The sequence below is a fragment of the Rattus norvegicus genome, chromosome 4 (genome assembly GCF_036323735.1).
Source record: "Rattus norvegicus strain BN/NHsdMcwi chromosome 4, GRCr8, whole genome shotgun sequence".
NCBI classification, from domain to species: Eukaryota; Metazoa; Chordata; class Mammalia; order Rodentia; family Muridae; genus Rattus; species Rattus norvegicus.
The window spans coordinates 158,372,447-158,394,669 of NC_086022.1; the positions used below are offsets into that span (position 1 = coordinate 158,372,447).

General features: G+C 36.9%; 1 protein-coding gene across 1 annotated transcript in view; it reads left to right on the forward strand.

The window, feature by feature from the left end:
• Positions 1-16,198, forward strand: part of Vom2r48 (vomeronasal 2 receptor, 48) — a 40,981-nt gene extending 24,783 nt beyond the window's left edge. Inside the window, exons 3-6 of the mRNA NM_001099514.1 lie at positions 68-880; positions 10,569-10,793; positions 12,051-12,174; positions 15,306-16,198. Of these exons, the coding sequence (NP_001092984.1) occupies positions 68-880; positions 10,569-10,793; positions 12,051-12,174; positions 15,306-16,198 (2,055 nt within the window). The remainder of the gene's footprint in view (positions 1-67; positions 881-10,568; positions 10,794-12,050; positions 12,175-15,305) is intronic.
• The last annotated feature ends 6,025 nt before the right edge of the window (positions 16,199-22,223 follow it).

Genomic DNA, 22,223 nt, shown 5'->3' on the forward strand with positions numbered 1-22,223 from the left:
ATAAGTAAAACAAATCAATTGAGAATAGACGTAATCGTAATGTTTTTAGTGGTAACTTTCTGTTTAGATCAGCTATGCTCCTTTTGACCACAGTCTTGGGACCAGAGTCCAGCTCCAGTCTCCTTACCAGTTTCCGATGCACACTACAGCTCTATATCATGGAATAATTCAACTGCTACTATACTTCACTTGGGTCTGGGTTGGCATGGTGGTTACAGATGATATGAGGGGAGAACTCTTCCTGAGGGACATCACAGAGGAGATGAACAACCATGGACTTTGTGTTGCATTTGTAGAAAAGATTCCAGAATTTTCTGCTCAGGACAGAGTAACCAAAAAAGCTTTTATGGAAAGATACACATCAACACGTGTTATTGTTGGATTTGGTGACACATATTCTCTTCTGAGGTTTGTTAGTAGTATCATTTTCCACACTAATTTTGGTAATGTCTGGATCACGACTTCTTATTGGGATTTCACCATACTTCCTTTTTACCAATTTATAAGTAGAGCATTATTCTCTGTTGGAAGATTATCATTTTCTGTTCGCATGGATCAAATTCTGGGATTCAAGGATTTTCTCAGAAGTGTTCAACCTAGAAAATACCCTCATGATATCTTTCTCCAGGATGTGTGGTCGATCTTATTTAAATGTCCATATTCCTATCAGCATGGAGTCAGGATACTAACTCAATGTGAGCAAAATGGCACCCTGAGCACACGACCTCTGCATGTTTGGGACATGAATACCTTACCCCCAAGCTACAAAGTCCATGCTGCTGTATATGCCATTGCCCAGGCACTCCATGAAGAGCTGTCACTTGGAATGGAAGGAGACTCCTTCACTAAATGTGTACCCCAGACTCATCTCCCATGGAAGGTAGCAGCGATAGCTGGTCTTGTGTTTTCCTAGGGTGTTGGGCTTTGGCTGTATGTTCTGCATATTGATTCATGACCTTTCATAGTTACTGTTAAATTTTAGATAAAATTAAAGAAAAACACATTATAGTGTTTCAAGTTGAACTTACATTTCTATCAAAAAAATAAGTATGGTACTGAAATAATGGTTTTTCTATTTTAAGCACATTCAAACAATAATATTTATGCCCTTTCATAGTGACATCTTTTTTATTATTGCTTTTATTGTTTTGTGAAGAAACTATAGAATACAACTCAAATGCCTTGTACAAGTATAAATATAGACTATTTTAAGGTATTTTAGGCATATTTGATGCCAATAGTTCGTTTTATTCTGATAAACAGATCCCAGAAAGAACACATCACTCTATATGACTAGACATTGTCATCTATGACTATTCTCCAGCCTGTGTAGCTTCATCAGTTTGAAGCCAGCCTGAGCTGTATAGATAGAGCTCATCTTTAAAATAAGATCTCAAGCCAAACTGAAACAAAAACAGTTTCTCTAAAATGAAGCTGGATTTAATGGAGTGGCACTAATCACAATACATCAACTTTCCACATATTTTCCCCTCTTTACCTGCTTATCTTTTTAAATCTATTGAGTTCTAACAATGTACCAGAGTTCTTTCCTCTATATAGTTGTCTTGTCAGCACTTTATTTTTTGAGATTGTTTAAATTTGCTTAGTGTTTGGGCCTTTCAAACACTTAAATAATGAATTTTGGCATTTTCTACCTCTGTCCCATTGCATTCCCTAACCCTCTGTCCCCTGTAAGAGCATTTCTCCTAATCAGTCCTCTCTTTCTCATGACTTATTTTTATAGGTGGGATCCTCTGAATTTAATTAGAGTTTCTAACCCAAAAGTGGGAGGTTATTTCTGGATGCATGGCTAATTATCCATTTAGATCCCATAAATCTTTTGTGTGTTTTGAATTTTGACATCAAGCATCCTAACACATCGAAAGTAGTATAGGTCATGGTGAGCAGAATTCACCTTTCTCTCAGATCAATGCTGTTAAAAGTCCTTCCACAATATTACCACATGTATCCCTTTCTTGTAAAAACAATCTAACAAACACTTTTGTTTATTTTAACTTTTTGGCTAAATAATTTCATTAATTACCTTTAAACGTGGAACAACATCCCTTTATTGTCTTGTTTGCAAATATCTTTTTAAATTACATGAATTGTCTTCTTATACTGTTGGGTTTTTTTTCTTTGCTGTGCTGATACTTTCTTGGTAGGATAGTGTATCTTATCTTTCATTGACAGTTTTTGAAATTGTATTTGAAAATACCATTAAGACAAATGACATTGAAGGACTTCTCTCTGTGTTTTGCCCTAGGAGGTTTTTGTTCTGAGGTTTAATGGGTTTTTATTTCATTTGGTGTATGAAACAGACAAAAATCCAACTGCAGTTTCTCACTTTGTTTTTACAATAGCATTTGTAGGAGATACTATAGTTCACCCTTTGCATATTCTTGGTGTCTACTGTGCTTAGTTGATTTCGGTATTCTGTTCAGCTTCTCTGTGTTGCGTGCATATGATAGGCCATGCTTGTACTGTTATAATTTTATAAAACTATTTAGAATGGGAAATACAATTCTTTGATTTTTTCTTCTTGATTAAGTTTGCAAAAGGCATGTGACTTCTTTGTGGTTCTTCTCTCCTTTGGGGATTTTAGGCCTTGTTAATCTCTGAGAAAAACCACTATTTAAATTTTCATAAAGAGTGTCCTACTCCATGGAACCCTTTATCTAATGAGCTATTTTAAATAATTTTAACTTTTCTAATCCTTGATGCTCTTTCCTTTCTATGTTTCTTCATTCTTTTTCATCAGCATCTTACAGATTTTACCATAGGGATATTTTACCTACTTGCTTAATTTTTCCATAGGTAGTAAAATAATAAGGAATATTGTTTTATTGTTTATATTGGCATATACTTATTAAACATGGTATTGGGTTTCATACAGATACTTGCATTGAAGTGTATACAATACTCATTTAACTGTTTCCCCTTAATTCCTTCACCTACCTTCTACTTCCCACAGAGATGTGGTGATTTAAATGAGAAATGTCCCTCAGAGGCTTAGGATTTGAACAATAGATTCTCAAGGCATTTGTCTAGAGAAATTTGGATGATGCAGTTTTCCTGGAGTAAAGAAATCGACACAGAAGGATTGTGGCATTTATATATCTTCATCTTACTTCAGGGCCACCTTCTCATCTTATAGGTGAAGATGGGAACATTCAGCTTCCTATGGCATCACATGTGCCTGCTGTCATGCTCCTCATCCTGATAGACTCTGGTACCCCTGGAGCCATAGGCCCAAATAAACTCTACCTTCTGTCAGTTGCTTGTGTCATAGTGCTTTATCACAGCAACAGAGCAGTAACTAATACACAATTTTGTCAGTCACATTTAGTCCTCTACACAGTTAAGCCTTCAATTCTGAGTCTTCCATTTTTATGTGTGTGTGTGTGTGTGTATGTGTGTGTGTATGTGTGTGTGTGTTTGTGTGTGTGTACTTTTCTGTGCCTTTGTGTGTGCAAGTGTGTGTACAGTTAAGTGTAAGTGTGTGTATGTGTATGCCTGTGCATGCATGTGCACATGCAGGTGTTTATTAATCTCTCTCTCTCTCTCTCTCTCTCTCTGTGTGTGTGTGTGTGTGTGTGCGCACGCGTGCATGTGTGTGTGATAAATTAAACTTTAGAAATGAAAGAAAAAGATGCCAGATGTAAATTTATGAATCTGATTTTCCTTAAAATTATAATTTTCTCACACCAATTTTCCCATAAGTGGCATAATTTCATTAGTCTTTATAACTGAACAAAATTACACTATATGTATTCCAAATTTTCTTTAAGCATTCACTAATTGATTGATAAACACTATATTAATTACATTCCTGTGGCTGTGACAAAACACCATGACCAAGTGCACTCATAGGAGAGAGGGTTTGGCTTTCAGTCCTAAGGGTAAAAGTGTTCATTGTGGTAAGGAGGCATGGCATGGCAGAAAGCATTGGTTATGATGATGGGGCAGGAGAACATTTCAACCATAAGACAAAGCAAAGAGAAGCAACTGAAAATTTCTATTCCATCAAAACCAATCCATAGTGAATTTCTCCTGCAAGGCTACACTTCTGAATCCTCTCGAAACATTGCTAACTAACCTGGTAACAAGTGTTCATTACCTGAACCTATGGAGCAGCTTTATTTAAACTACCACACACTCCTAAGTTGACTCATGAACTCATTATTGTTGCAATAAGCCCTAATGTCAAGCACTTCTGATGCATTTACTTAAAAGTCCTTCAAGTAAACACCAAGAACTGATAGAGCTGGAACACATAGTAGGTTCATTGCTGTTTTTCCGGGTTCCACAGTGGCTTGATTAATCCACATTCCCACCAGTGGTATGCAACCATTCTCTTTTCTACACATTACATTCCATATTTTTTATTATAGGGTTTTTTTATTGCTATGATAAAGCAACCAAAGTGACTTATGGAAGAAGTTTATTTTGGAATAGGTTCCAGAGAAAGAGTCCTTAATGATGGGGATAGCAGCAGGTAGCTAGAATAAGAAGCAGAGAGATCACATCTTCAACCACATGTAGAGACCAGAGAGAATAAGTAAGATGAGGCTAGACAGCCTCAAAGCCCAGCTCATCAAAATACTTCCTCCAGCAATGCTCCATGGTCTCAAAATTTCATAACCTGCCAAAACAACACTTTCAATATGGCCCAAGCATTCAAATACCTGAACCTACTGGAAACATTGATTATTCAAATCACTATATATAGTACCAATGCTTGTGTTTGTGGTGTGTGTGTGTGTGTGTGTGTGTGTGTGTGTGTGTGTGTGTGTGTCTTTGAGAATTCTGAGAATTTGTTAGTGTGTTTTAATTGGATTAAAATTGACCCTCTTCTACAATAGCTTACAATTGCCAATGGCATCTAAGATACAGGTAGGTATGACTTAATACTCAAAACTTTTAGCCTGGCTTCACTTTGGAAATTGTCATGCATGTCATGGAAACTGAGCTCATATGTGCAGCTGCCATCCAGTCACCAGAATATACTGTTTTCTTGTAATCATTCACTGCCTTATTGCATGTGGGTTCATCCACATGCTCATATTTGGTAAGGCTAATATTATATCATTCAAAACAATTTCAAATTTAACATATTTAGTTTATATTCTCTTCTACCCCAAGTTCATCCAGATCCCTGCCTCCTCCCAACCATAAGTTCTTTCTCAAAAAACCAAAACTCAATAGAACAAATTGCCCAAAACCAGGAAAACAAAATAAAACCACACCCCTCAAAACCAAGACAAAATAAAATGTCACACTATGTACACACAAATATAAAACAACGGAGTTCATTATGTTAGCCATTTGCTCCTGAACACAAGAACTGACCTGGAGTGGTTGATATACCCAGTGTTATTCCATTGGAGAAAAAAGATTTTCCCTATACCAGCAGGTATACATAACAGTTCACTTGTTAATTTTTAAACTAGTGACTTGTGTTTTTATTCAGTTCATTAATTCATTCACTCATTCATTTGCTTTTCTTAAATAAAATGAAAATAATTTAATAAAAATCAAACAAAAATATCTCATGGAAGTCAGACAAAACAAAGAAAAATGTCCAAAAGAGGAGGCAGGAGTTGGAGACTCAATAATTTGCACACTCAGGAGTTCCATAAAAACACTAAAATTGAAGCCACACTATATGCACAGTAGACCTGGTACAGATCCTTGCAGCCCATGTTCTTGCTGCTTTAGTCTCTGTCTGTTCACATGACTTTTTCTTACATTAATTTAGAGGGAGTGCATTGTTCTCTTGTTTTCATCTTCCCTCTGGCCCTTACATTCTTTCTGCCTTCTCTTCTGTAGTGTTCTCTGAGCTATAAGGGAAGGGTTGCTATTTTTATTATTTAAAAAATTATTCTTCTCTCATAAAATATGTTCTAACTGTAGACTCCCCCTCTACATTTCCTCCATTCCCCTGCCCACCCCTGCTCTCCCTCAGATCCACTGTTGTCCTCTGTTTTCCTTCTCTAAAAGTAGGCATCCCACGGATATCAACATGACTTAACAGGATACAGTGACATTAGGCACATACCATAATATCAAGGCTGGATCAAGCCAACCAGTAGGAAGAAAAGGATCCCATGAAGAGACAAATGAACGAGTGAGATAAACAGCCTCTTCTATTGTTAGGAGTTCCATACAACATCAAACTATACAATCAGAGGATATATGCAGATGGCCTAATGCAGACATGTACAGGCTCTGCACTTTTCTTTTTTCTTTTTTCTTTTTTGAATATTTCTTTTTTTCAATTAACTTTATTCCCTTTCCCGGTTTCCGGGGAAACATCCCCCTAATCCCTCCCCCTCCCCTTCTTTATGGGTGTTCTTCTCCCCATCCTCCCCCTATTGCCACCCTCCCCCCAACAATCACGTTCACTGGGGGTTCAGTCTTAGCAGGACCAAGGGCTTCCCCTTCCACTGGTGATCTTACTAGGGTATTCATTGCTACCTATGAGGTCAGAGTCCAGGGTCAGTCCATGTATAGTCTTTAGGTAGTGGCTTAGTCCCTGGAAGCTCTGGTTGCTTGGCATTGTTGTTCATAAGGGGTCTCGAGCCCCTTCAAGCTCTTCCAGTTCTTTCTCTGATTCCTTCAATGGGGTCCTAGTCTCAGTTCAGTGGTTTGCTGCTGGCATTTGCCTCTGTATTTGCTGTATTCTGGCTGTGTCTCTCAGGAGAAATCTACATCCGGCTCCTGTCAGCCTGCACTTCTTTGCTTCATCCATCTTGTCTAATTGGGTGGCTGTATATGTATGGGCCACATGTGGGGCAGGCTCTGAATGGGTGTTCCTTCTGTGTCTGTTTTAATCTTTGCCTCTCTATTCCCTGCCAAGGGTATTCTTGTTCCCCTTTTAAAGAAGGAGTGAAGCATTCACATTTTGATCATCCGTCTTGAGTTTCATGTGTTCTACGCATCTAAGGTAATTCAAGCTTTTGGGCAAATAGCCACTTATCAATGAGTGCAAACCATGTGTGTTTTTCTGTGATTGGGTTACCTCACTCAGGATGATATTTTCCAGTTCCAACCATTTGCCTAAGAATTTCATAAAGGCATTGTTTTTGATAGCTGAGTAATATTCCACTGTGTAGATGTACCACATTTTCTGTATCCATTCCTCTGTTGAAGGGCATCTGGGTCCTTTCCAGCTTCTGGCTATTATAAATAGGGCTGCTATGAACATAGTGGAGCACGTGTCTTTTTTATATGCTGGGGCATCTTTTGGGTATATGCCCAAGAGAGGTATAGCTGGATCCTCAGGCAGTTCAATGTCCAATTTTCTGAGGAACCTCCAGACTGATTTCCAGAATGGTTTTACCAGTCTGCAATCCCACCAACAATGGAGGAGTGTTCCTCTTTCTCCACATCCTCGCCAGCATTTGTTGTCACCTGAGTTTTTGATCTTAGCCATTCTCACTGGTGTGAGGTGAAATCTCAGGGTTGTTTTGATTTGCAACTAAAGATGTTGAACATTTCTTTAGGTGTTTCTCAGCCATTTGGCATTCCTCAGCTGTGAATTCTTTGTTTAGTTCTGAACCCTATTTTTAATAGGGTTATTTGTCTCCCTGTGGTCTAACTTCTTGAGTTCTTTGTATATTTTAGATATAAGTCCTCTATCTGTTGTAGGATTGGTAAAGATCTTTTCCCAATCTGTTGGTTGCCGTTTTGTCCTAACCACAGTGTCCTTTGCCTTACAGAAGCTTTGCAGTTTTATGAGATCCCATTTGCCGATTCTTGATCTTAGAGCATAAGTCATTGGTGTTTTGTTCAGGAAATTTTTCCCAGTGCCCATGTGTTTGAGATGCTGCCCTGCACTTTTCAATTCTGTCTTTCTGAGGCCCTATAAACCCTGCTCTTTTGATTTTGTAGGATGTGTTCTCCTGGTGTCTTGGACTGCTCTGGCTCCTACAATTTTTCCTCCCTATTTTCCATGTGATAATCAAGCAATGCCTAACATTTGGCTGTGGATCTCTGCATCTACTCCCATATGTTGCTAGATGAAGTCTCTCTGATAAAAACTGGTCTAGGCACTACTCTATGTCTATAGTAGAATATACTTAGGAATCTGTTTTTGAGTTGCCATTGTTGTGGTCTATCATGTTTGGTTCTCCATTAATCCTCTGAATCTCCCAGTTTCAGGTTCTTAGCCATCCAGGCAGTGTCTGGCATAGGATGAATCTCATGGCTTGAGTCTTAAGTTAGAACAGTCATTGCTTATTCACTCCCACAGATTTAGAGCCACCAATGTCCCAGAACATCTTGCAGTCAGGGCAGGTTTTGGATCCAAGCTCTTGTGGCTGGCTTGATGTCTGAGTTACACTACTGGGACCCTTGCCTAGTTACAGAGGATGCCCAGTTCAGGTCCCACATCCTCCATTACTAAGTCCTTACTAAGGTCACCTTCATAGGTTCCAGGAAATTCCACTACACTAGGTTTTGACATTGCTTCTAAATATCCCACTATTCCATCTTTCTTTGTGTCTCTCTGCCCTCTGTACCTCCCTCTCCAAATGTTTTCCTTCTTGTTCCCATCTCTTCTTACCCTCTAGTGTACCCAAAAAAACTATTTCCCAGGGAAATCCATGTCACCTTCCCTACCCACCCTCCCAACACCAGAATCCCCCTTGTTACTTAGACTCTCTGGGTCTATGGAATATAAAATGATTATCCTTTACTTTATAGCTAATAACAATATATAAAGAAGTGCATGCCATGTTTGACTTTCTGGGTCTAGGTTGCCTCACTTTAGATCTTTTCTAGTTCCATCCATTTGTCTGCAAATATCACAGTCTCATATTTCTTATAGGTAAGTAGTAATTCATTGTGTAAATGTACCACACTTTGCTGATTCATTCTTCAGTTGAAAAATGTCTAGGTATCACCCAGTTTCTGGCAATTTTTAAATAAATACTCTACGAACATAGTTGAGGAAGTGTCCTTGTAGTAAAATGGAGTTTCATTTGGGAATATCCTGAAGAGTTGTATAGCTGGATCCTGAGGTACATCAAATCTCAATTTTCTGAGAAACCAGCATATTGATTTCTATAGTGGCTGTACAAGTTTGCACTCCTTCCATCAATGCAGAAGTGTGTGCCTTGCTCCACATCCTCACCATCAGGAGCTTGTGTTTTTGACCTTAGTCATTCTAAAATGTAGAAGAAAGAATCTCAAAGTAGTTTTGTTTTGCATTTCTCTAATGGCTAAAACATTGAATATTATTTTTAAGTGTTTCTCAGCCACCTGAGATTCCGCTATTGAGAATTTTCTGTTTAGCTATGTAGCTCATTTTTATTTAAATTGTTTGGTTTGTTGTTGTCTAATGTCTTCATTTCTTTATATATTTTGGATATTAGCTCTCTGTCAAATGTAGAGTTGGTATAAATAATTTCCCATTATATAAAACTTTGAAGTTATATTTTTGCCTTGCAGAAGCTTTTTGGTTTCCTGAGGTCCCACTTAGTAATTCTTGATCCATGTGTCTACACTATCAGTGTTCTGTTTAGGAAATTGCCTTATTCCCTACTTTTTCTTCCTTCAAGTCCAATGTGTCTGGTTTAATGGGGCTGTTAATTGGCCTTGAGTTTTGTGCTGGGAGAGAATATAGTTCTATTTGCATTCTTCAATTTGAAGCTATTCAGTTAGAATAGCACTGTATGTTGAGGAATCTTTCTCTTTCCATTGTGTATTTCTGGCTTTTTTTTTCTTTATCAAAAATCATGTGTCCATATGTGTGTGGATTCATTTCAGTGTCTTCAATTTGATTCTATATTCAATGTGTCTATTTTATGAAAACACTTTGCACCCCCTTCTTTTTTTAACTATAGCACTGTGGTAAAATTTAAAATTAGGGATAGTGATACATCTTGAAATTATTTTGCAGTTTATCATGCTAATTATACTGATCTATGAGTAAAAGAGATCTTTCTATCTTCAGATATCTTCTTCTGTTTTATATTCTAAGACTTAAAGTTTTACCATACAAGTTTTTTGCCTGTTTCATTTGGCTGCCACAAATTAAGTGATATTGCTTGTGGCTATTATGAAGAATTTTGTTTCCCTGATTTTTCTCAGTTTGTCATTTGAATACAGGAATTCTACTAGATTTTTTGAGTCAATCTTGTGTCCAGCCACATCTAGACATGTTCATCAGTCATAGAAATTGTTCATCAGTCATAGAAATTCTCTGGTAGGAGCTGCTTATATATACTATCATAGCATCTTCAAATAATAATATCTTGGATTTTTATTTACTAATTAGTATCCCTTGATCTCCTTCAGCTATATTATTGTGGTAGTTTCCATTTTGTTTTTAAACATCTGTTACCTCAAGTATTTGTTGACTTTTTATCTGAATTTGTGTGTGTTGTGATATAGGCCTATTGCTGGCATAGATTAGCCATATGACAAATGTTTGACAAATTGCACAGTAATGAAAGGCACAGGAACTTACAGTTAGAAAGAGAGGGCAGTTAATGTAACCCGGTTTATTTGATTCTCAGTGATTTATAGTGCAAGTTCTGAACATTAATTTTCATATTTAGCTCCATCCATTTTTACAAAAGGGCAAACTATGGAGAAGGACCAATCAGGAGAATATTATTAACAAGGAGGTTTTGGCAACTGTATTTGACATCTTCAATTCCCAGTCTCTGCAAAAGGGTAATGAAGTTCAAGTTCAAGTTGGCGAGTTTGTCTTTGAATCTCACAGTGTTCAGCATTTTTCCCTAAATGAAAAACTCATAACTTGGCCCAGAAACCAAAAGGAGGTGAGTATCTTTGAAATCAGTACCATGTGCTATCCTCAGAATAGAATTACTCAGAGAACAGGGTTGTAGAAGTCATCAGCTTTTGGCCAAAGAAGAGCATAGAGAGTTAATTGCCAAAACTCCAAAAGCTTCTGGTCGCAAGTGAGAGTTAAATCACCAGAAGCCATCAGCTACTGGGTCACAGAAAAGAGAGAGTTAATAGGTCATTAGGCTTTTGTTTTCATTGGTCACTGAGTCTTACCTCAGCACCAGCAAGTTACCTCTTTCCTATCTACTCTAATGAGACTTGGGTGTATCCTATCTCTGACTCTGTCAAATTTTTCTCTGACTCACCACTTTGTCTGCCGCATCAATTAGATTTTTTTTCAAACATGTGTGTTTCCTTCTACAAAAAAAATTACCTTCTTGGTTTGGGTTCAAAGATGTGCTAAGGGCTGAGCTATGCCACAACTAGAAAAGGTATTTTCAGTAAAAACACAATCTCTGGGTGCACAATGTAATTAAATATCCTGGACAGGTATTTCTGGATTTGAATTTTAAAGTTATATTCACATCCATCCCCATATTATTGAAACTGTTCCCCCTGAATATGTACATGATGTGATAAAGAGGTGATACATAGTATGGGAAACATTATGGTCTTCAAAATACCCAATAAACTTTCATCAAAGGAAGACGCTATGTATATCAACCACTCCAAGGCAAGGTAGGTCTCCTGTTCAGGAATAGTTCGGCAGCACAATAAGTGAACCCACAATAAAATCAATATATCAATATATATCAATATATCTATGTCTGTCATCTATATCTCTATCTATCTATCTCTATCTATCTATCTTTTTCTTTTTGTACCACTGTATTTTATTTCCTAGGCTTTTATTGGTTGTTATTTGGATTTTGGTTTGCTCTTTGAAAAAGAACATAAATTTAGGTGGGTAGGGGGGAGAAGGGGATCTGGACAGACTGGAGGGTAGGAAAGTTATGATCAAACTATATTCAAAGTTTACAATTGTTTTAAATATAATAAAATATATTATATAAAATATAATAAAAATAAAAGCTAATTGAAATTTTAAAATAAGCAAGAATTCAAAAAAAAGGAAGAGAGAAACAGATCCTTTGGTTTCACATTCTCTAAAAGCACAGTAGTTCTTGGTTATTACAGTACACAGATGTCCTGCTGAAATTTACCATCTGGATGCTAATACTGAGTGTCATGAATTGACAGCCTTCCCTTCTCCCATGTCTCCTCTACAGATTCCTTTGTCTCTTTGCAGTCAAAGTTGTCCACTTGGATTTAGGAAAACACCTGTTGAAGGGAAACCCTCCTGTTGTTTTGATTGTCTCCCATGTCCAGATGGAGAGATTGCAAATGAAACAGGTATTTACAAAATGATTCTGAATGTGGAAGTTTCTGGAAAAGCTTCTAAATGTGGAAATTTCTAGAAATGGTTCTGAATCTGGAAATTTCTAGGAATGGTTCTGAATGTGGAAATGATTCAAATGGGACAGGGGTGAGTAACACCAAGTCTGACGACACTGTTACATTTATATACCTAACTCATAGTACTTTAAAACAAGTTCTTGCTGGGAGGAGGTTGCACAGGATTTTAGTCTCAGCACTCAATATGTCGAACTCTACTTTCAAGGCTAACCTGGTCTATGGAGTGAATTCCATGACAGCCAAGGATGCACAGATAAACCCTATCTTCAAATCCAAGCAGACAATGACAAATCTGGAGTTTGACCCAGTCATTTTTGTTACTGTTGGTTGTTTCTTTATTGGTTGGTGGGTTGGTTTACCCAGATTTGTCTCAAACCTTTGGGCTCCAGCAATCTTCCAGGCTCAGCTTTCTTGGTGACTAAGACCACAGGAGTGTGCTCCTGCAGTTGGACCTGCTTTGTCTTCTAAATATCTGTTTTGAGTTCAATTTTTTGCTTTGTAGCCCTATTTTTCACCAATGGTTATGTTACTGCTGTACCAATAGGAAAGATTAAAGTTATTACTCCCTGTATACCCTAGATTATGAGCAATGGTCAAATGTAGGGCTCTGTGTATTCCCCAAACTGTTAGTGGTCCATGCAAACCTTAAACTATAGGTAAAGTTAATACTTTTCCTTTGGAATTATTTTGATTTGTGTGGGAGTTCACATTATGCATTCCTAGTATTGTATCCTAGCAAGAGATGATTGTACAACTAAGAACTGAGGGATCCCAGAGGGTGAGTAAGATGTGGAAAGTTGTGAGTGATATGCAAAGGTGTGAGTGATATTCAGGGATGCTCCTCCCATTGCACTCTGATTATCCAGATGTCACATTTTCTTGAAATTGATTCTAGTTGGATAGCATCCCCAGAGCACATAAAAGTCAATTATTACAAAAATTGACATCCATTATGCCACCTTGCAGGCTAATATGCTAATTCAAAAAGGGCCATATTTTGGACATATGTAGGCCACAATTGACCACTTAGCTTGTGACTAAGACTTTGGGATAAAAATGTGATGGAGAAATGGTTCTATTCAAATACAAATCAGAGGTAGGAATAAGAGGATGGAGTTATCCAGATCAAGGATGACTCCATAACAAGCTGGCAGTTTTGAAATCTAGACCCAAGTTCCTATTATCCAGAATTTCAAAAGTCCAAAACAAGTCAATTCCAGAAAAAAAAATCACCCTTCATGGGCAGTCATTGGTAGCTGCCCTACCACCTAACCTGAGCCCATCTCATAAGCAGTCAATCAGGAGTATGGAAGCTACCAAACCACTGAGGTTTAGCCAAATTAGCAAAAGTCTCCAAAATCCCCCAGTATCTTCACAAAGGCATCCATACAGCTTGAAATAGAGCCATGCAATCAAGTGAAAGAAAGTGAAGTCACCAACTCCTACCCTAACAAACTTTCAATTGTCCCTGAAGAGTCCATACATCTACCTTCCATCCTGAAGTATGGTAGACCCATACATTTAGGTTCTCTGCAAAACAAATGCTCTTCGCTGTTATACACTATTTGAGTCTGGGTTATCATTCTTCACAAATCACACACCCTTACAGTACTAATTCAACCAGTTTTATTTTCTGTGTACCATTTTTCTTCAAACCACCAGTGTCTAGCTGCTCATGTCAAAGAATATATTCTTCAAAATCAAAGGGGAAAGTGAACAGAACTGACAGGCACAGTGAATTTGGTTAATGATCATGAAGAAACCCCTATCCCTCAAAACAACTTATGTATACCACTGGAAAAACAAGTTTGAACCTCTTCTAAACAAGAAGAGAAATTAGCAGTATAGACTGTACAATAGTTGACTGGTATTTTTTTGTGACAATACAAACTCACAGTTGAACATGTAATGTTTTTCTTCCTTCTTCTTTCTTTTCTCTTCTTTTCTCCTCTCCTCTCCTCTCCTCTCCTCACCTCTCCTCTCCTCTCCTCTCCTCTCATTTCCTCTCTTCTCTTCTCTTCTCTTCTCTTCTCTTCTCTTCTCTTCTCTTCTCTTCTCTACTCTTCTCTTCTTTTGAGATAAGGCCTCACTGTGAAATTTTGTCTGGCTTGGGATGTGTTATATAGACCAGGCTGGCTGGTAATCTTCCTGTTTCTGTCTTCTGAGTACTAGAATTGCAGGTTCATAGTACTGTGACTTGCAGTATTTATTTTTGTAATTAAAGAAGGGTCCCATGCAAGTGCCCTTCAGAGTGAATGACATCTAAGCTTAATGAATAAGACTTTGAAATCCACTGCATTTGTCTTAAACATATAAAGATTTGCTTCTACCCATATATTTTTTAAAAAGGACACCATGTGAAGAAATTTACTACATTTTTCTGTAAAAGTATAGCAAATTAAAATAACATAAATGCATGTAATAAATGTACATTGGAAATTAAAAGAAAGAGTCAGTTTTCTTCAGATATATGATCCTGATAGGCTAACCATGTTATGGAAGATGGTCCTATATCCATATAGACATGATGAAGTGAGTAAATGCAGTGGGTTAAAAAAATCCAGAAAAGATAAAGTTGGGAGGAACAATTGTTGGAAGTGGAGAGAGAAAGAAATGAAGGGCAAAGAAATTGGTTGTGGGTTTGGTCAAAACATATTATATGCATGTATGATATTCTCAACCAATAAAAAGTTTTAATGAAGAAAATGTACAAAATGGAAGGAAAAACTAAAAGCTTTAAAGTGTATTTTTCTCTTCCTTTCATATGTAATCAATTATAAATTTCACATTGTTGATTTTTTTCTCATTTAATTTCTAGATTTCTGACTCCTTCATATTATTCAAGTCCACTCACTTTCTGAATATCTTATGGAATCAAGTGTATATTTTTCTCTCATGAAAGAAAAATTAACTAATTCATCTATTGTTTTTCAGTACTATGGTTCAGTAAATATAGCCAGGGACATTTCCTTCAGAATTCAACAATGTTTCAACTCAAGATATACATCTCAAATGTTCATTCATGGACTCACCACAGAAATATTATAAATTATCCATCTCCCTTTCAGATATGGATCAATGCATCAAGTGCCCTGAAGATCAGTATCCAAATAAGCAGAGGAATCAGTGTCTCCCTAAAATTACAGCATTTTTGTCCTGTGAAGATCCTCTAGGAGCAGTTTTGGTTTCTGTGGCCATTAGTTTATCTGCCTTTTCAGCCATGATTTTAGGATTATTTATCCACTATCGGGACACACCCATTGTCAGAGCAAATAACAGAAATCTCAGTTATCTCCTCCTGGTTTCTCTAATGCTCTGCTTCTTTTGCTCATTGATATTCATTTGTCAACCTACAACAGTCACTTGTATCTTGAGACAAATGATTTTTGGGGTTGTATTTTCTATTACCATTTCTGCTATCTTAGCAAAGACCTTCATTGTGGTTGTGGCCTTCAAAGTCATCAAACCAGGAAGCACCTTACAAACATGGATGGTGACCCGAGTCTCAAATGCTATAGTCTGCTGTGGTTCCAGCATTCAAGTGTGCATCTGTGCAGTCTGGCTGGGAACGTATCCCCCTTTCCCTGATGTCGACATGCAGTCAGAGTTTGGGCAAATCATCCTCTGGTGTAACGAGGGCTCCACCCTTGCCTTCTATTGTGTTCTGGGCTACTTGGGCTTTCTGGCCAGTCTCAGCTTGCTTATTGCCTTCCTGGCAAGAAGGCTGCCAGACACATTCAACGAGGCAAAAACAATCACATTCAGCATGCTGGTTTTCTGCAGTGTGTGGATTTCTTTTGTACCCACTTACCTGAGCTCCAAAGGCAAAACCATGGTGGCTGTGGAAATCCTTTCAATTCTGGCCTCTAGTTCTACACTATTGGGCTGCATATTTCTTCCCAAATGCTATGTTATCCTAATGAGGTCAGGTGGCCATTCTAGAAAGAAGATCTTTAAATGACTTCCTCTTTAAGGCAAAGGAATTTATTGTGGTTTGTGTAAAATGAACTGTGTAGAAATAAAAATTCAAAAGAGTGGTTTGAAGTCAATGTATTTCTCTCAACAAGGGCAACTGCTATTTAATACAATATCCCTGCTGTCATTTGAGATGACCAGACACAGGGTACAAAACTATCCATCACAGGTTAGATAGTTGCCAACTAGAGGAGGCTTCAGCTATGTCTACTAGATGCTTCTTTAAATCACTGTTCTCACATTTTAAACATAGTGCATGAGGACTGCAAGGGATTAAGGGTAAGAATAAGAAAAAATCATTTGTGTGAAAATAAAAGTAATAGATGTTTTAAAATGTGCTTCTTCTCTGTTAGTCCTATGCAGTTATATTCAGTACAAATTAATTTTAAAGCATCCATGAGTTCTGCTACAGAAAGCTCATGGTCTCTGATTTAAAGGGCCTCACCAAGAAGACAACATGTAATTTAAATATCAGAGATTGGGAGCATTTTCTGCACTTTCCTATGCTCAGGCGGAACAGCATGGATGAGAGCTTAGCCAGAGTCCCAGGGGAAACACAGACAGGTTTACCCTGGGATATCCAACACATAAGTAAGTAGAGGGTCTCTGAGAAAACAGCCTGCCTTCATGGAGTTCTTGCTGTTCTTTAGCAGAGTTGGGAGCTTCACATTGTCTTCCACAGGTTCACCTAGTGAAAGCTGATATCATTCACATGTATTGGATTCTATTCTTAAGCAGGGATTTTTTCTGAAGTTAGATGTGAGCAAAGAGATGAGGTTTAAGACCAATGATTCAACAGGGCATGGATAATTGTCAATTCATGCATCTTAGACTATGTGGCTTTTCATGTACTCGTTTTTATCTAGTCAAGAAATTGCTTTAAACGTAACTGCCAGATGATGCCAAGGGCAAACTTAAGTTGTAGCTTGCAACAGTGAGGGGAGTCACTATTCAGCCATAGTCAAACACATGCTCAGTGAGGACTACATAATCAAAATAGTTTGTTTATACTCTAGAATATTTATGACATTCATAGTTTTAAAGTCAAGTGAATGTTTGCAAACTGAAATATTGCACCACTGCAATGCCAAGAATATTTTAAGGTATTCTTAGGCTATTTTGAGTCTCAATTATTACTTAACTTCCATTTATTTAAACTTATACAATACTATACTGAATTACTTCTATTTGGCCATAAAAACATTAGAGAAAATTCCACTGGAATCTGCTATGATGTGCGTAACATAAAGTTTGCTTGATGGGCATAAAAACACTTGTGCTAAAAGTGTCTGAAACTATATACTCATGGGGTTTTACAATGTTAAAGAGGAAGACAGTACACTCTGAAAAGTTACTAGGAAGTTTGACACCATGAGTAGAAAGTAACCCCTGTTTTCTAGATCCAGTTTCTGTCTTGCAGCCATGTACCACCATGGTGCAAGCCAAGCATAGTACTGACAGACAGATAGAATACTTCAGGAGTAGTTCCAGGTGGATGGGAGAAATCTCACATCTTGGTTGGAGCTTATCCAAAAGATTAAGGAGCTGTTCATCCAATATATGCTACTAATTAATGTTCAGACATTCAAATGTAATTTTCTAAATGGGCAGACTGTAGCAATCAATACATGTTTAATGGAGACTATCCATTATCCAATCTCTCCAAAAATACAAATCTATTACTTGATTATGATTTATAAATACATGGAAGAAGTGTCATACACTCTCATAAACTCATTAAAAACGTTTCATTATATAATCTTTTTTGCCACTTTGTTTAAAAAATATGACAATGGTTAAAGCTACCTCTTTCCCTACTTCAAGCATGTTTCCTCCATTGCAGTTCTCAAGAGGGAAGCCTCATTGTTAGCCTTGTGTTAATTCCTTGCTATGTTGTAAATATAAATTTACATTTTTAATTGTACATTGTTAAATTTTCAGAGAGAGAGAGAGAGAGAGAGAGAGAGAGAGAGAGAGAGAGATGTGATTGTCTCTATGAATAACTTTAGCATCCAAATCTTCTTATTATAATTCTATATTCATTCTGCATAAAAGTGTTTGGAAAAATATGACTTAGTGTTTCCAGAAGGCCAGTTTCTAACTTCAAGTGAAGCCTTATGAATTTCAATTTGAGGTCAAGTGCAGGACACTTATTTTCTGTATTGCCATCACTCCTTAGCACTGAAATAGAGACAGGGGAACACTGTATCTTTTCTCTTTTCAAAATATCTTCATATAAGTATCTAACCATGTTGAGCAAATCTCATGTTCCCCTCCCATCATTCCTGTAGTTCTCCATGGCAGATTTGATTCTATTTTCACCATGTACACCTTACAATTGCAATTTATCATTATCAAAAGTTAATTTTAATAAATACTAATAAATATCTTTTAATATTAATTTTGTTTTAATGTTGCTTATTTTAATAGTGTGAAAGATGTCACTGGAAATTGTATTTGGGTTACTATGAACCTGTAGAATACTTTTAGTACAATAGTTGATTTTAAAATAGTATTTCCTCCGATAAGTGAGGATAAGAGGTCTTTCAATATTCTGGTGCCTACTTTAATTTCAGTTTTCTTCAGTGCTTTAAAGTATGTTTTTCTTGAAGTCTTTCACTTTCTTGGTTAGTTTCAGTGGTTTTGTTTGAATTTGTTTTTTAGGAATGTTTCCTTATTTATTTCTCAATATAATTGTTATCCTGTTTAGTGGATAAGCAATATTTTAATATAAATTTGTATCTTGATACTTTGCTGGACTTTTTAGAAAATCTAAATGGGGTGAAGTTTTAGGATGTGGGACTCAGAGAATCATGGCATCTGCAAATAAAGATATGCTGGCCTATTATTTACCTATTTGTATTCTTTTTATTTTTTTCTCTTGTTTTATTACTAAAGCTCTGTATTCAATGTGAATAGAAAAGACAGACACCCTTTTTATTCTTGATTTTATGAGAAATGCTTAGAATTTCTCCCATTCTGTATGATCTGTAGCTGATTAGTACTGTGTTTGTTAACCATAGCCTTTATTTTGTAAAGAAGATTTCCTTCTATTTTGAATGCCTTCAGATCTTTACCTGGAAGGAGTATTGTTTTACTACAGTTCCTGGGGATACTCTCCTTTTTCCTCTATAGGAACTAGACATTGGCATAGGCAAAACACATAACACACACACACACACACACACACACACACACACACACACACGCACGCAGAGAGAGAGAGAGAGAGAGAGAGAGAGAGAGAGAGATTAAAATCATTTATGATTAGCAAGAAAAAAATCAAGACATAGTTGTTTAGATCACCCACACTTGGGAAGAAGAGGTACATGGATCTTTATGAATTCAAGGCCAGAGTGGTCTACATAGTGAGTTCTAGAAGAGCCAAAGTTGCACAATGAGATATTGCAATATTTGGGTATCACCCACATTTTCCTTTACCCAGTTTCTTCTTTGCTGTGTAGAAGACAATACCAGTGTGGAAGTATTGCCTGCATCAAAACTAACCAATGCATTTTTTTTCAAAAAGAAAAAACATTTTAAGACAATCTGTTGACATAGTGAATATCTTTGGCTAGCCTGGAAATCACTATGTAGACCAGGTTGGCCTTAAACTCAAAGACACCATCTGTTTGTGCCTCCTAAGTGCTAGGATTGAAGGGATTTATAATGAAGAAAGAAAATTCCTTGAATCATAGCAATTGTAAAAGAAGATGCAAAACTACCTCTCCTGATAAATAATATAAAAACATATGGGGAAAATTCAACAAAAACCATGATAAAACAATCAACAAGCATATACACATTGTAAAAGAAGTCAAATTATCTCTAATCATGGATGATAGTATACAATAGCAATTCCAAACATTCTATGAGAGAACAGATACAGATGATAAACAGCTCTACCAAAGTGGCTGGAAACAAAGTTAACTATAAGAAATTGGTAGCCCTCCTTTATGCAAATGATAAACTAGTTGAGAAAGAAATTAGGAAAACAACAATTTTTACAATATCAGCAAAATATAAAATATCTTCTGTAACTCTAACCTAGCAAGTGAAAGATTTGTATGACAAGAACTTCAAGTCACTGAGAAAAGAAATCAAAGAAGATATCAAGAGATAGAAAGATCTTCCATGCGCACAGAAAGATAGGATTAGCATAGTGAAAATGGCCTTTTTACCTGAAGCTATCTACTGATTCAATGCAATCCCCATCAAAATTACAACACGATTCTTTTATATATCTTCAAAGAGCAATTCTCAACTTCATATGGAAAAAAGGCAACAAACAAACAAACAAATAAACAAAAAACAAAGAAGAAAAAACCCTAGGATAGTCAAAACAACCCTGAAAAAGGAAAGAATTTTAGGAAAAATCACAAATCATGACTTCAAGTTGTACCACAGAGTGATAAAAATAAAAACTGCAGCTCTACTCAATGATAACTTGGTCAAGGAAGAAATAAAGAAATAAATTAAAGACATTTTAGAATTTAGTGAAAATAAAGGAACAACATACCCACACACAATAAGACACAATGAAAGCAGTACTAAAAGGAAAACTCATGGCTCAGAGTGCCTCTAAAAAGAAACTGGAGAGAGCATACATCAGCAGCTTGATAGCACACCTAAATACTCTAGAACAAAAAGAAGCAAATATACCCAAGAGAAGTAGAAGTAAGGAAATAATCAAACTCAGAGCTAAAATCAACCAAGTAGAAACAAAAAGAACTATACAAAGAATCAGCAAAACCAGGAGCTGATTCTTTGAGAAAATCAACAAGATACATAAACACTTAGCTAGACTAACCAGAGGACACAGAGAGTATATCCAAAGTAACAAAATCAGAAATGAAAAGGGAGACATAACAACAGAATCTAAGGAAATTCAAAAAAATTATCAGATCCTACTACAAAAGCCTATATTCAACAAAACTGGAAAATCTGGATAAAATGGACAATTTTATAGAAGAATCAACAAATAGGACCTCATAAAGTTACAAAGGTTCTTCAAGTCAAAGGACACTGTCATTAGGACAAAACAGCAACCAATTGATTGGGAAAAAATCTTTTCCCACCCTACATCCGATAGAGGACTGATAACCAAAATATACAAAGAACTCAAGAGAATAGACTCCAGAGAATTAAATAACCCTATTAAAAGTGGAGGCCAGGGCTAAACAAAGAATTCTCAGCTAAGGAATAGGGAATGGATGAGGATTACCTAAAGAAATGTTCAACATCCTTGTAATCTGCGAGATGGAAATCAAAACAACTATGAGATTCTACCTTACACTAGCCAGAATGGCTAAGATCGAAAACTTAGGTGACAACAGATGCTGGCAAGGATGTGGAGAAAGAGGAACACTTCTCCATTGTTGGTGGATTTATAAACTGGTACAACCACTCTGGAAATCAGTCTGGAAGTTCCTGAGAAAATTGGACATTGCATTACCTGAAGACCAAGCTATAGCACTCCTGAGTATATACCCAAATGATGCCCCAACATAAAAGAAAGACACATGTTCCACTCTGTTCATTGCAGCCTTATTCGTAATAGTCAGATACTGGAAACAACCCAGATATCCTTCAACAGAGGAATGGTACAGACAATGTGGTATTTCTACACAATGTAATACTACTCAGCTATACAAAAACAATGACTTCATGAAATTCATAGGCAAATGGATGGAACTAGAAAACATCATCCTGAGTGAGGTAACCCAATCACAATACTACACATGGTATGAACTCACTGATAAGTGGATATTACCCCCAAAAGCTCGAATTATCCAAGAGCACATGTAGTTCAAGAAGAAGGATGACCAAAGTGTGCATGCTTCAGTCCTTCTTAAAAAGAGGAACAAAAATAGTCATAGGAGGGTTTATGGAGACAAACTTTGGAGCAGAGACTGAAGCAATGGGCCTTCAGAGTCTGCCCCACCAGGATATCCAGCATACATACATATACATACAGCCACCAAACCCAGTCACTACTGTGTGTTCCAAGA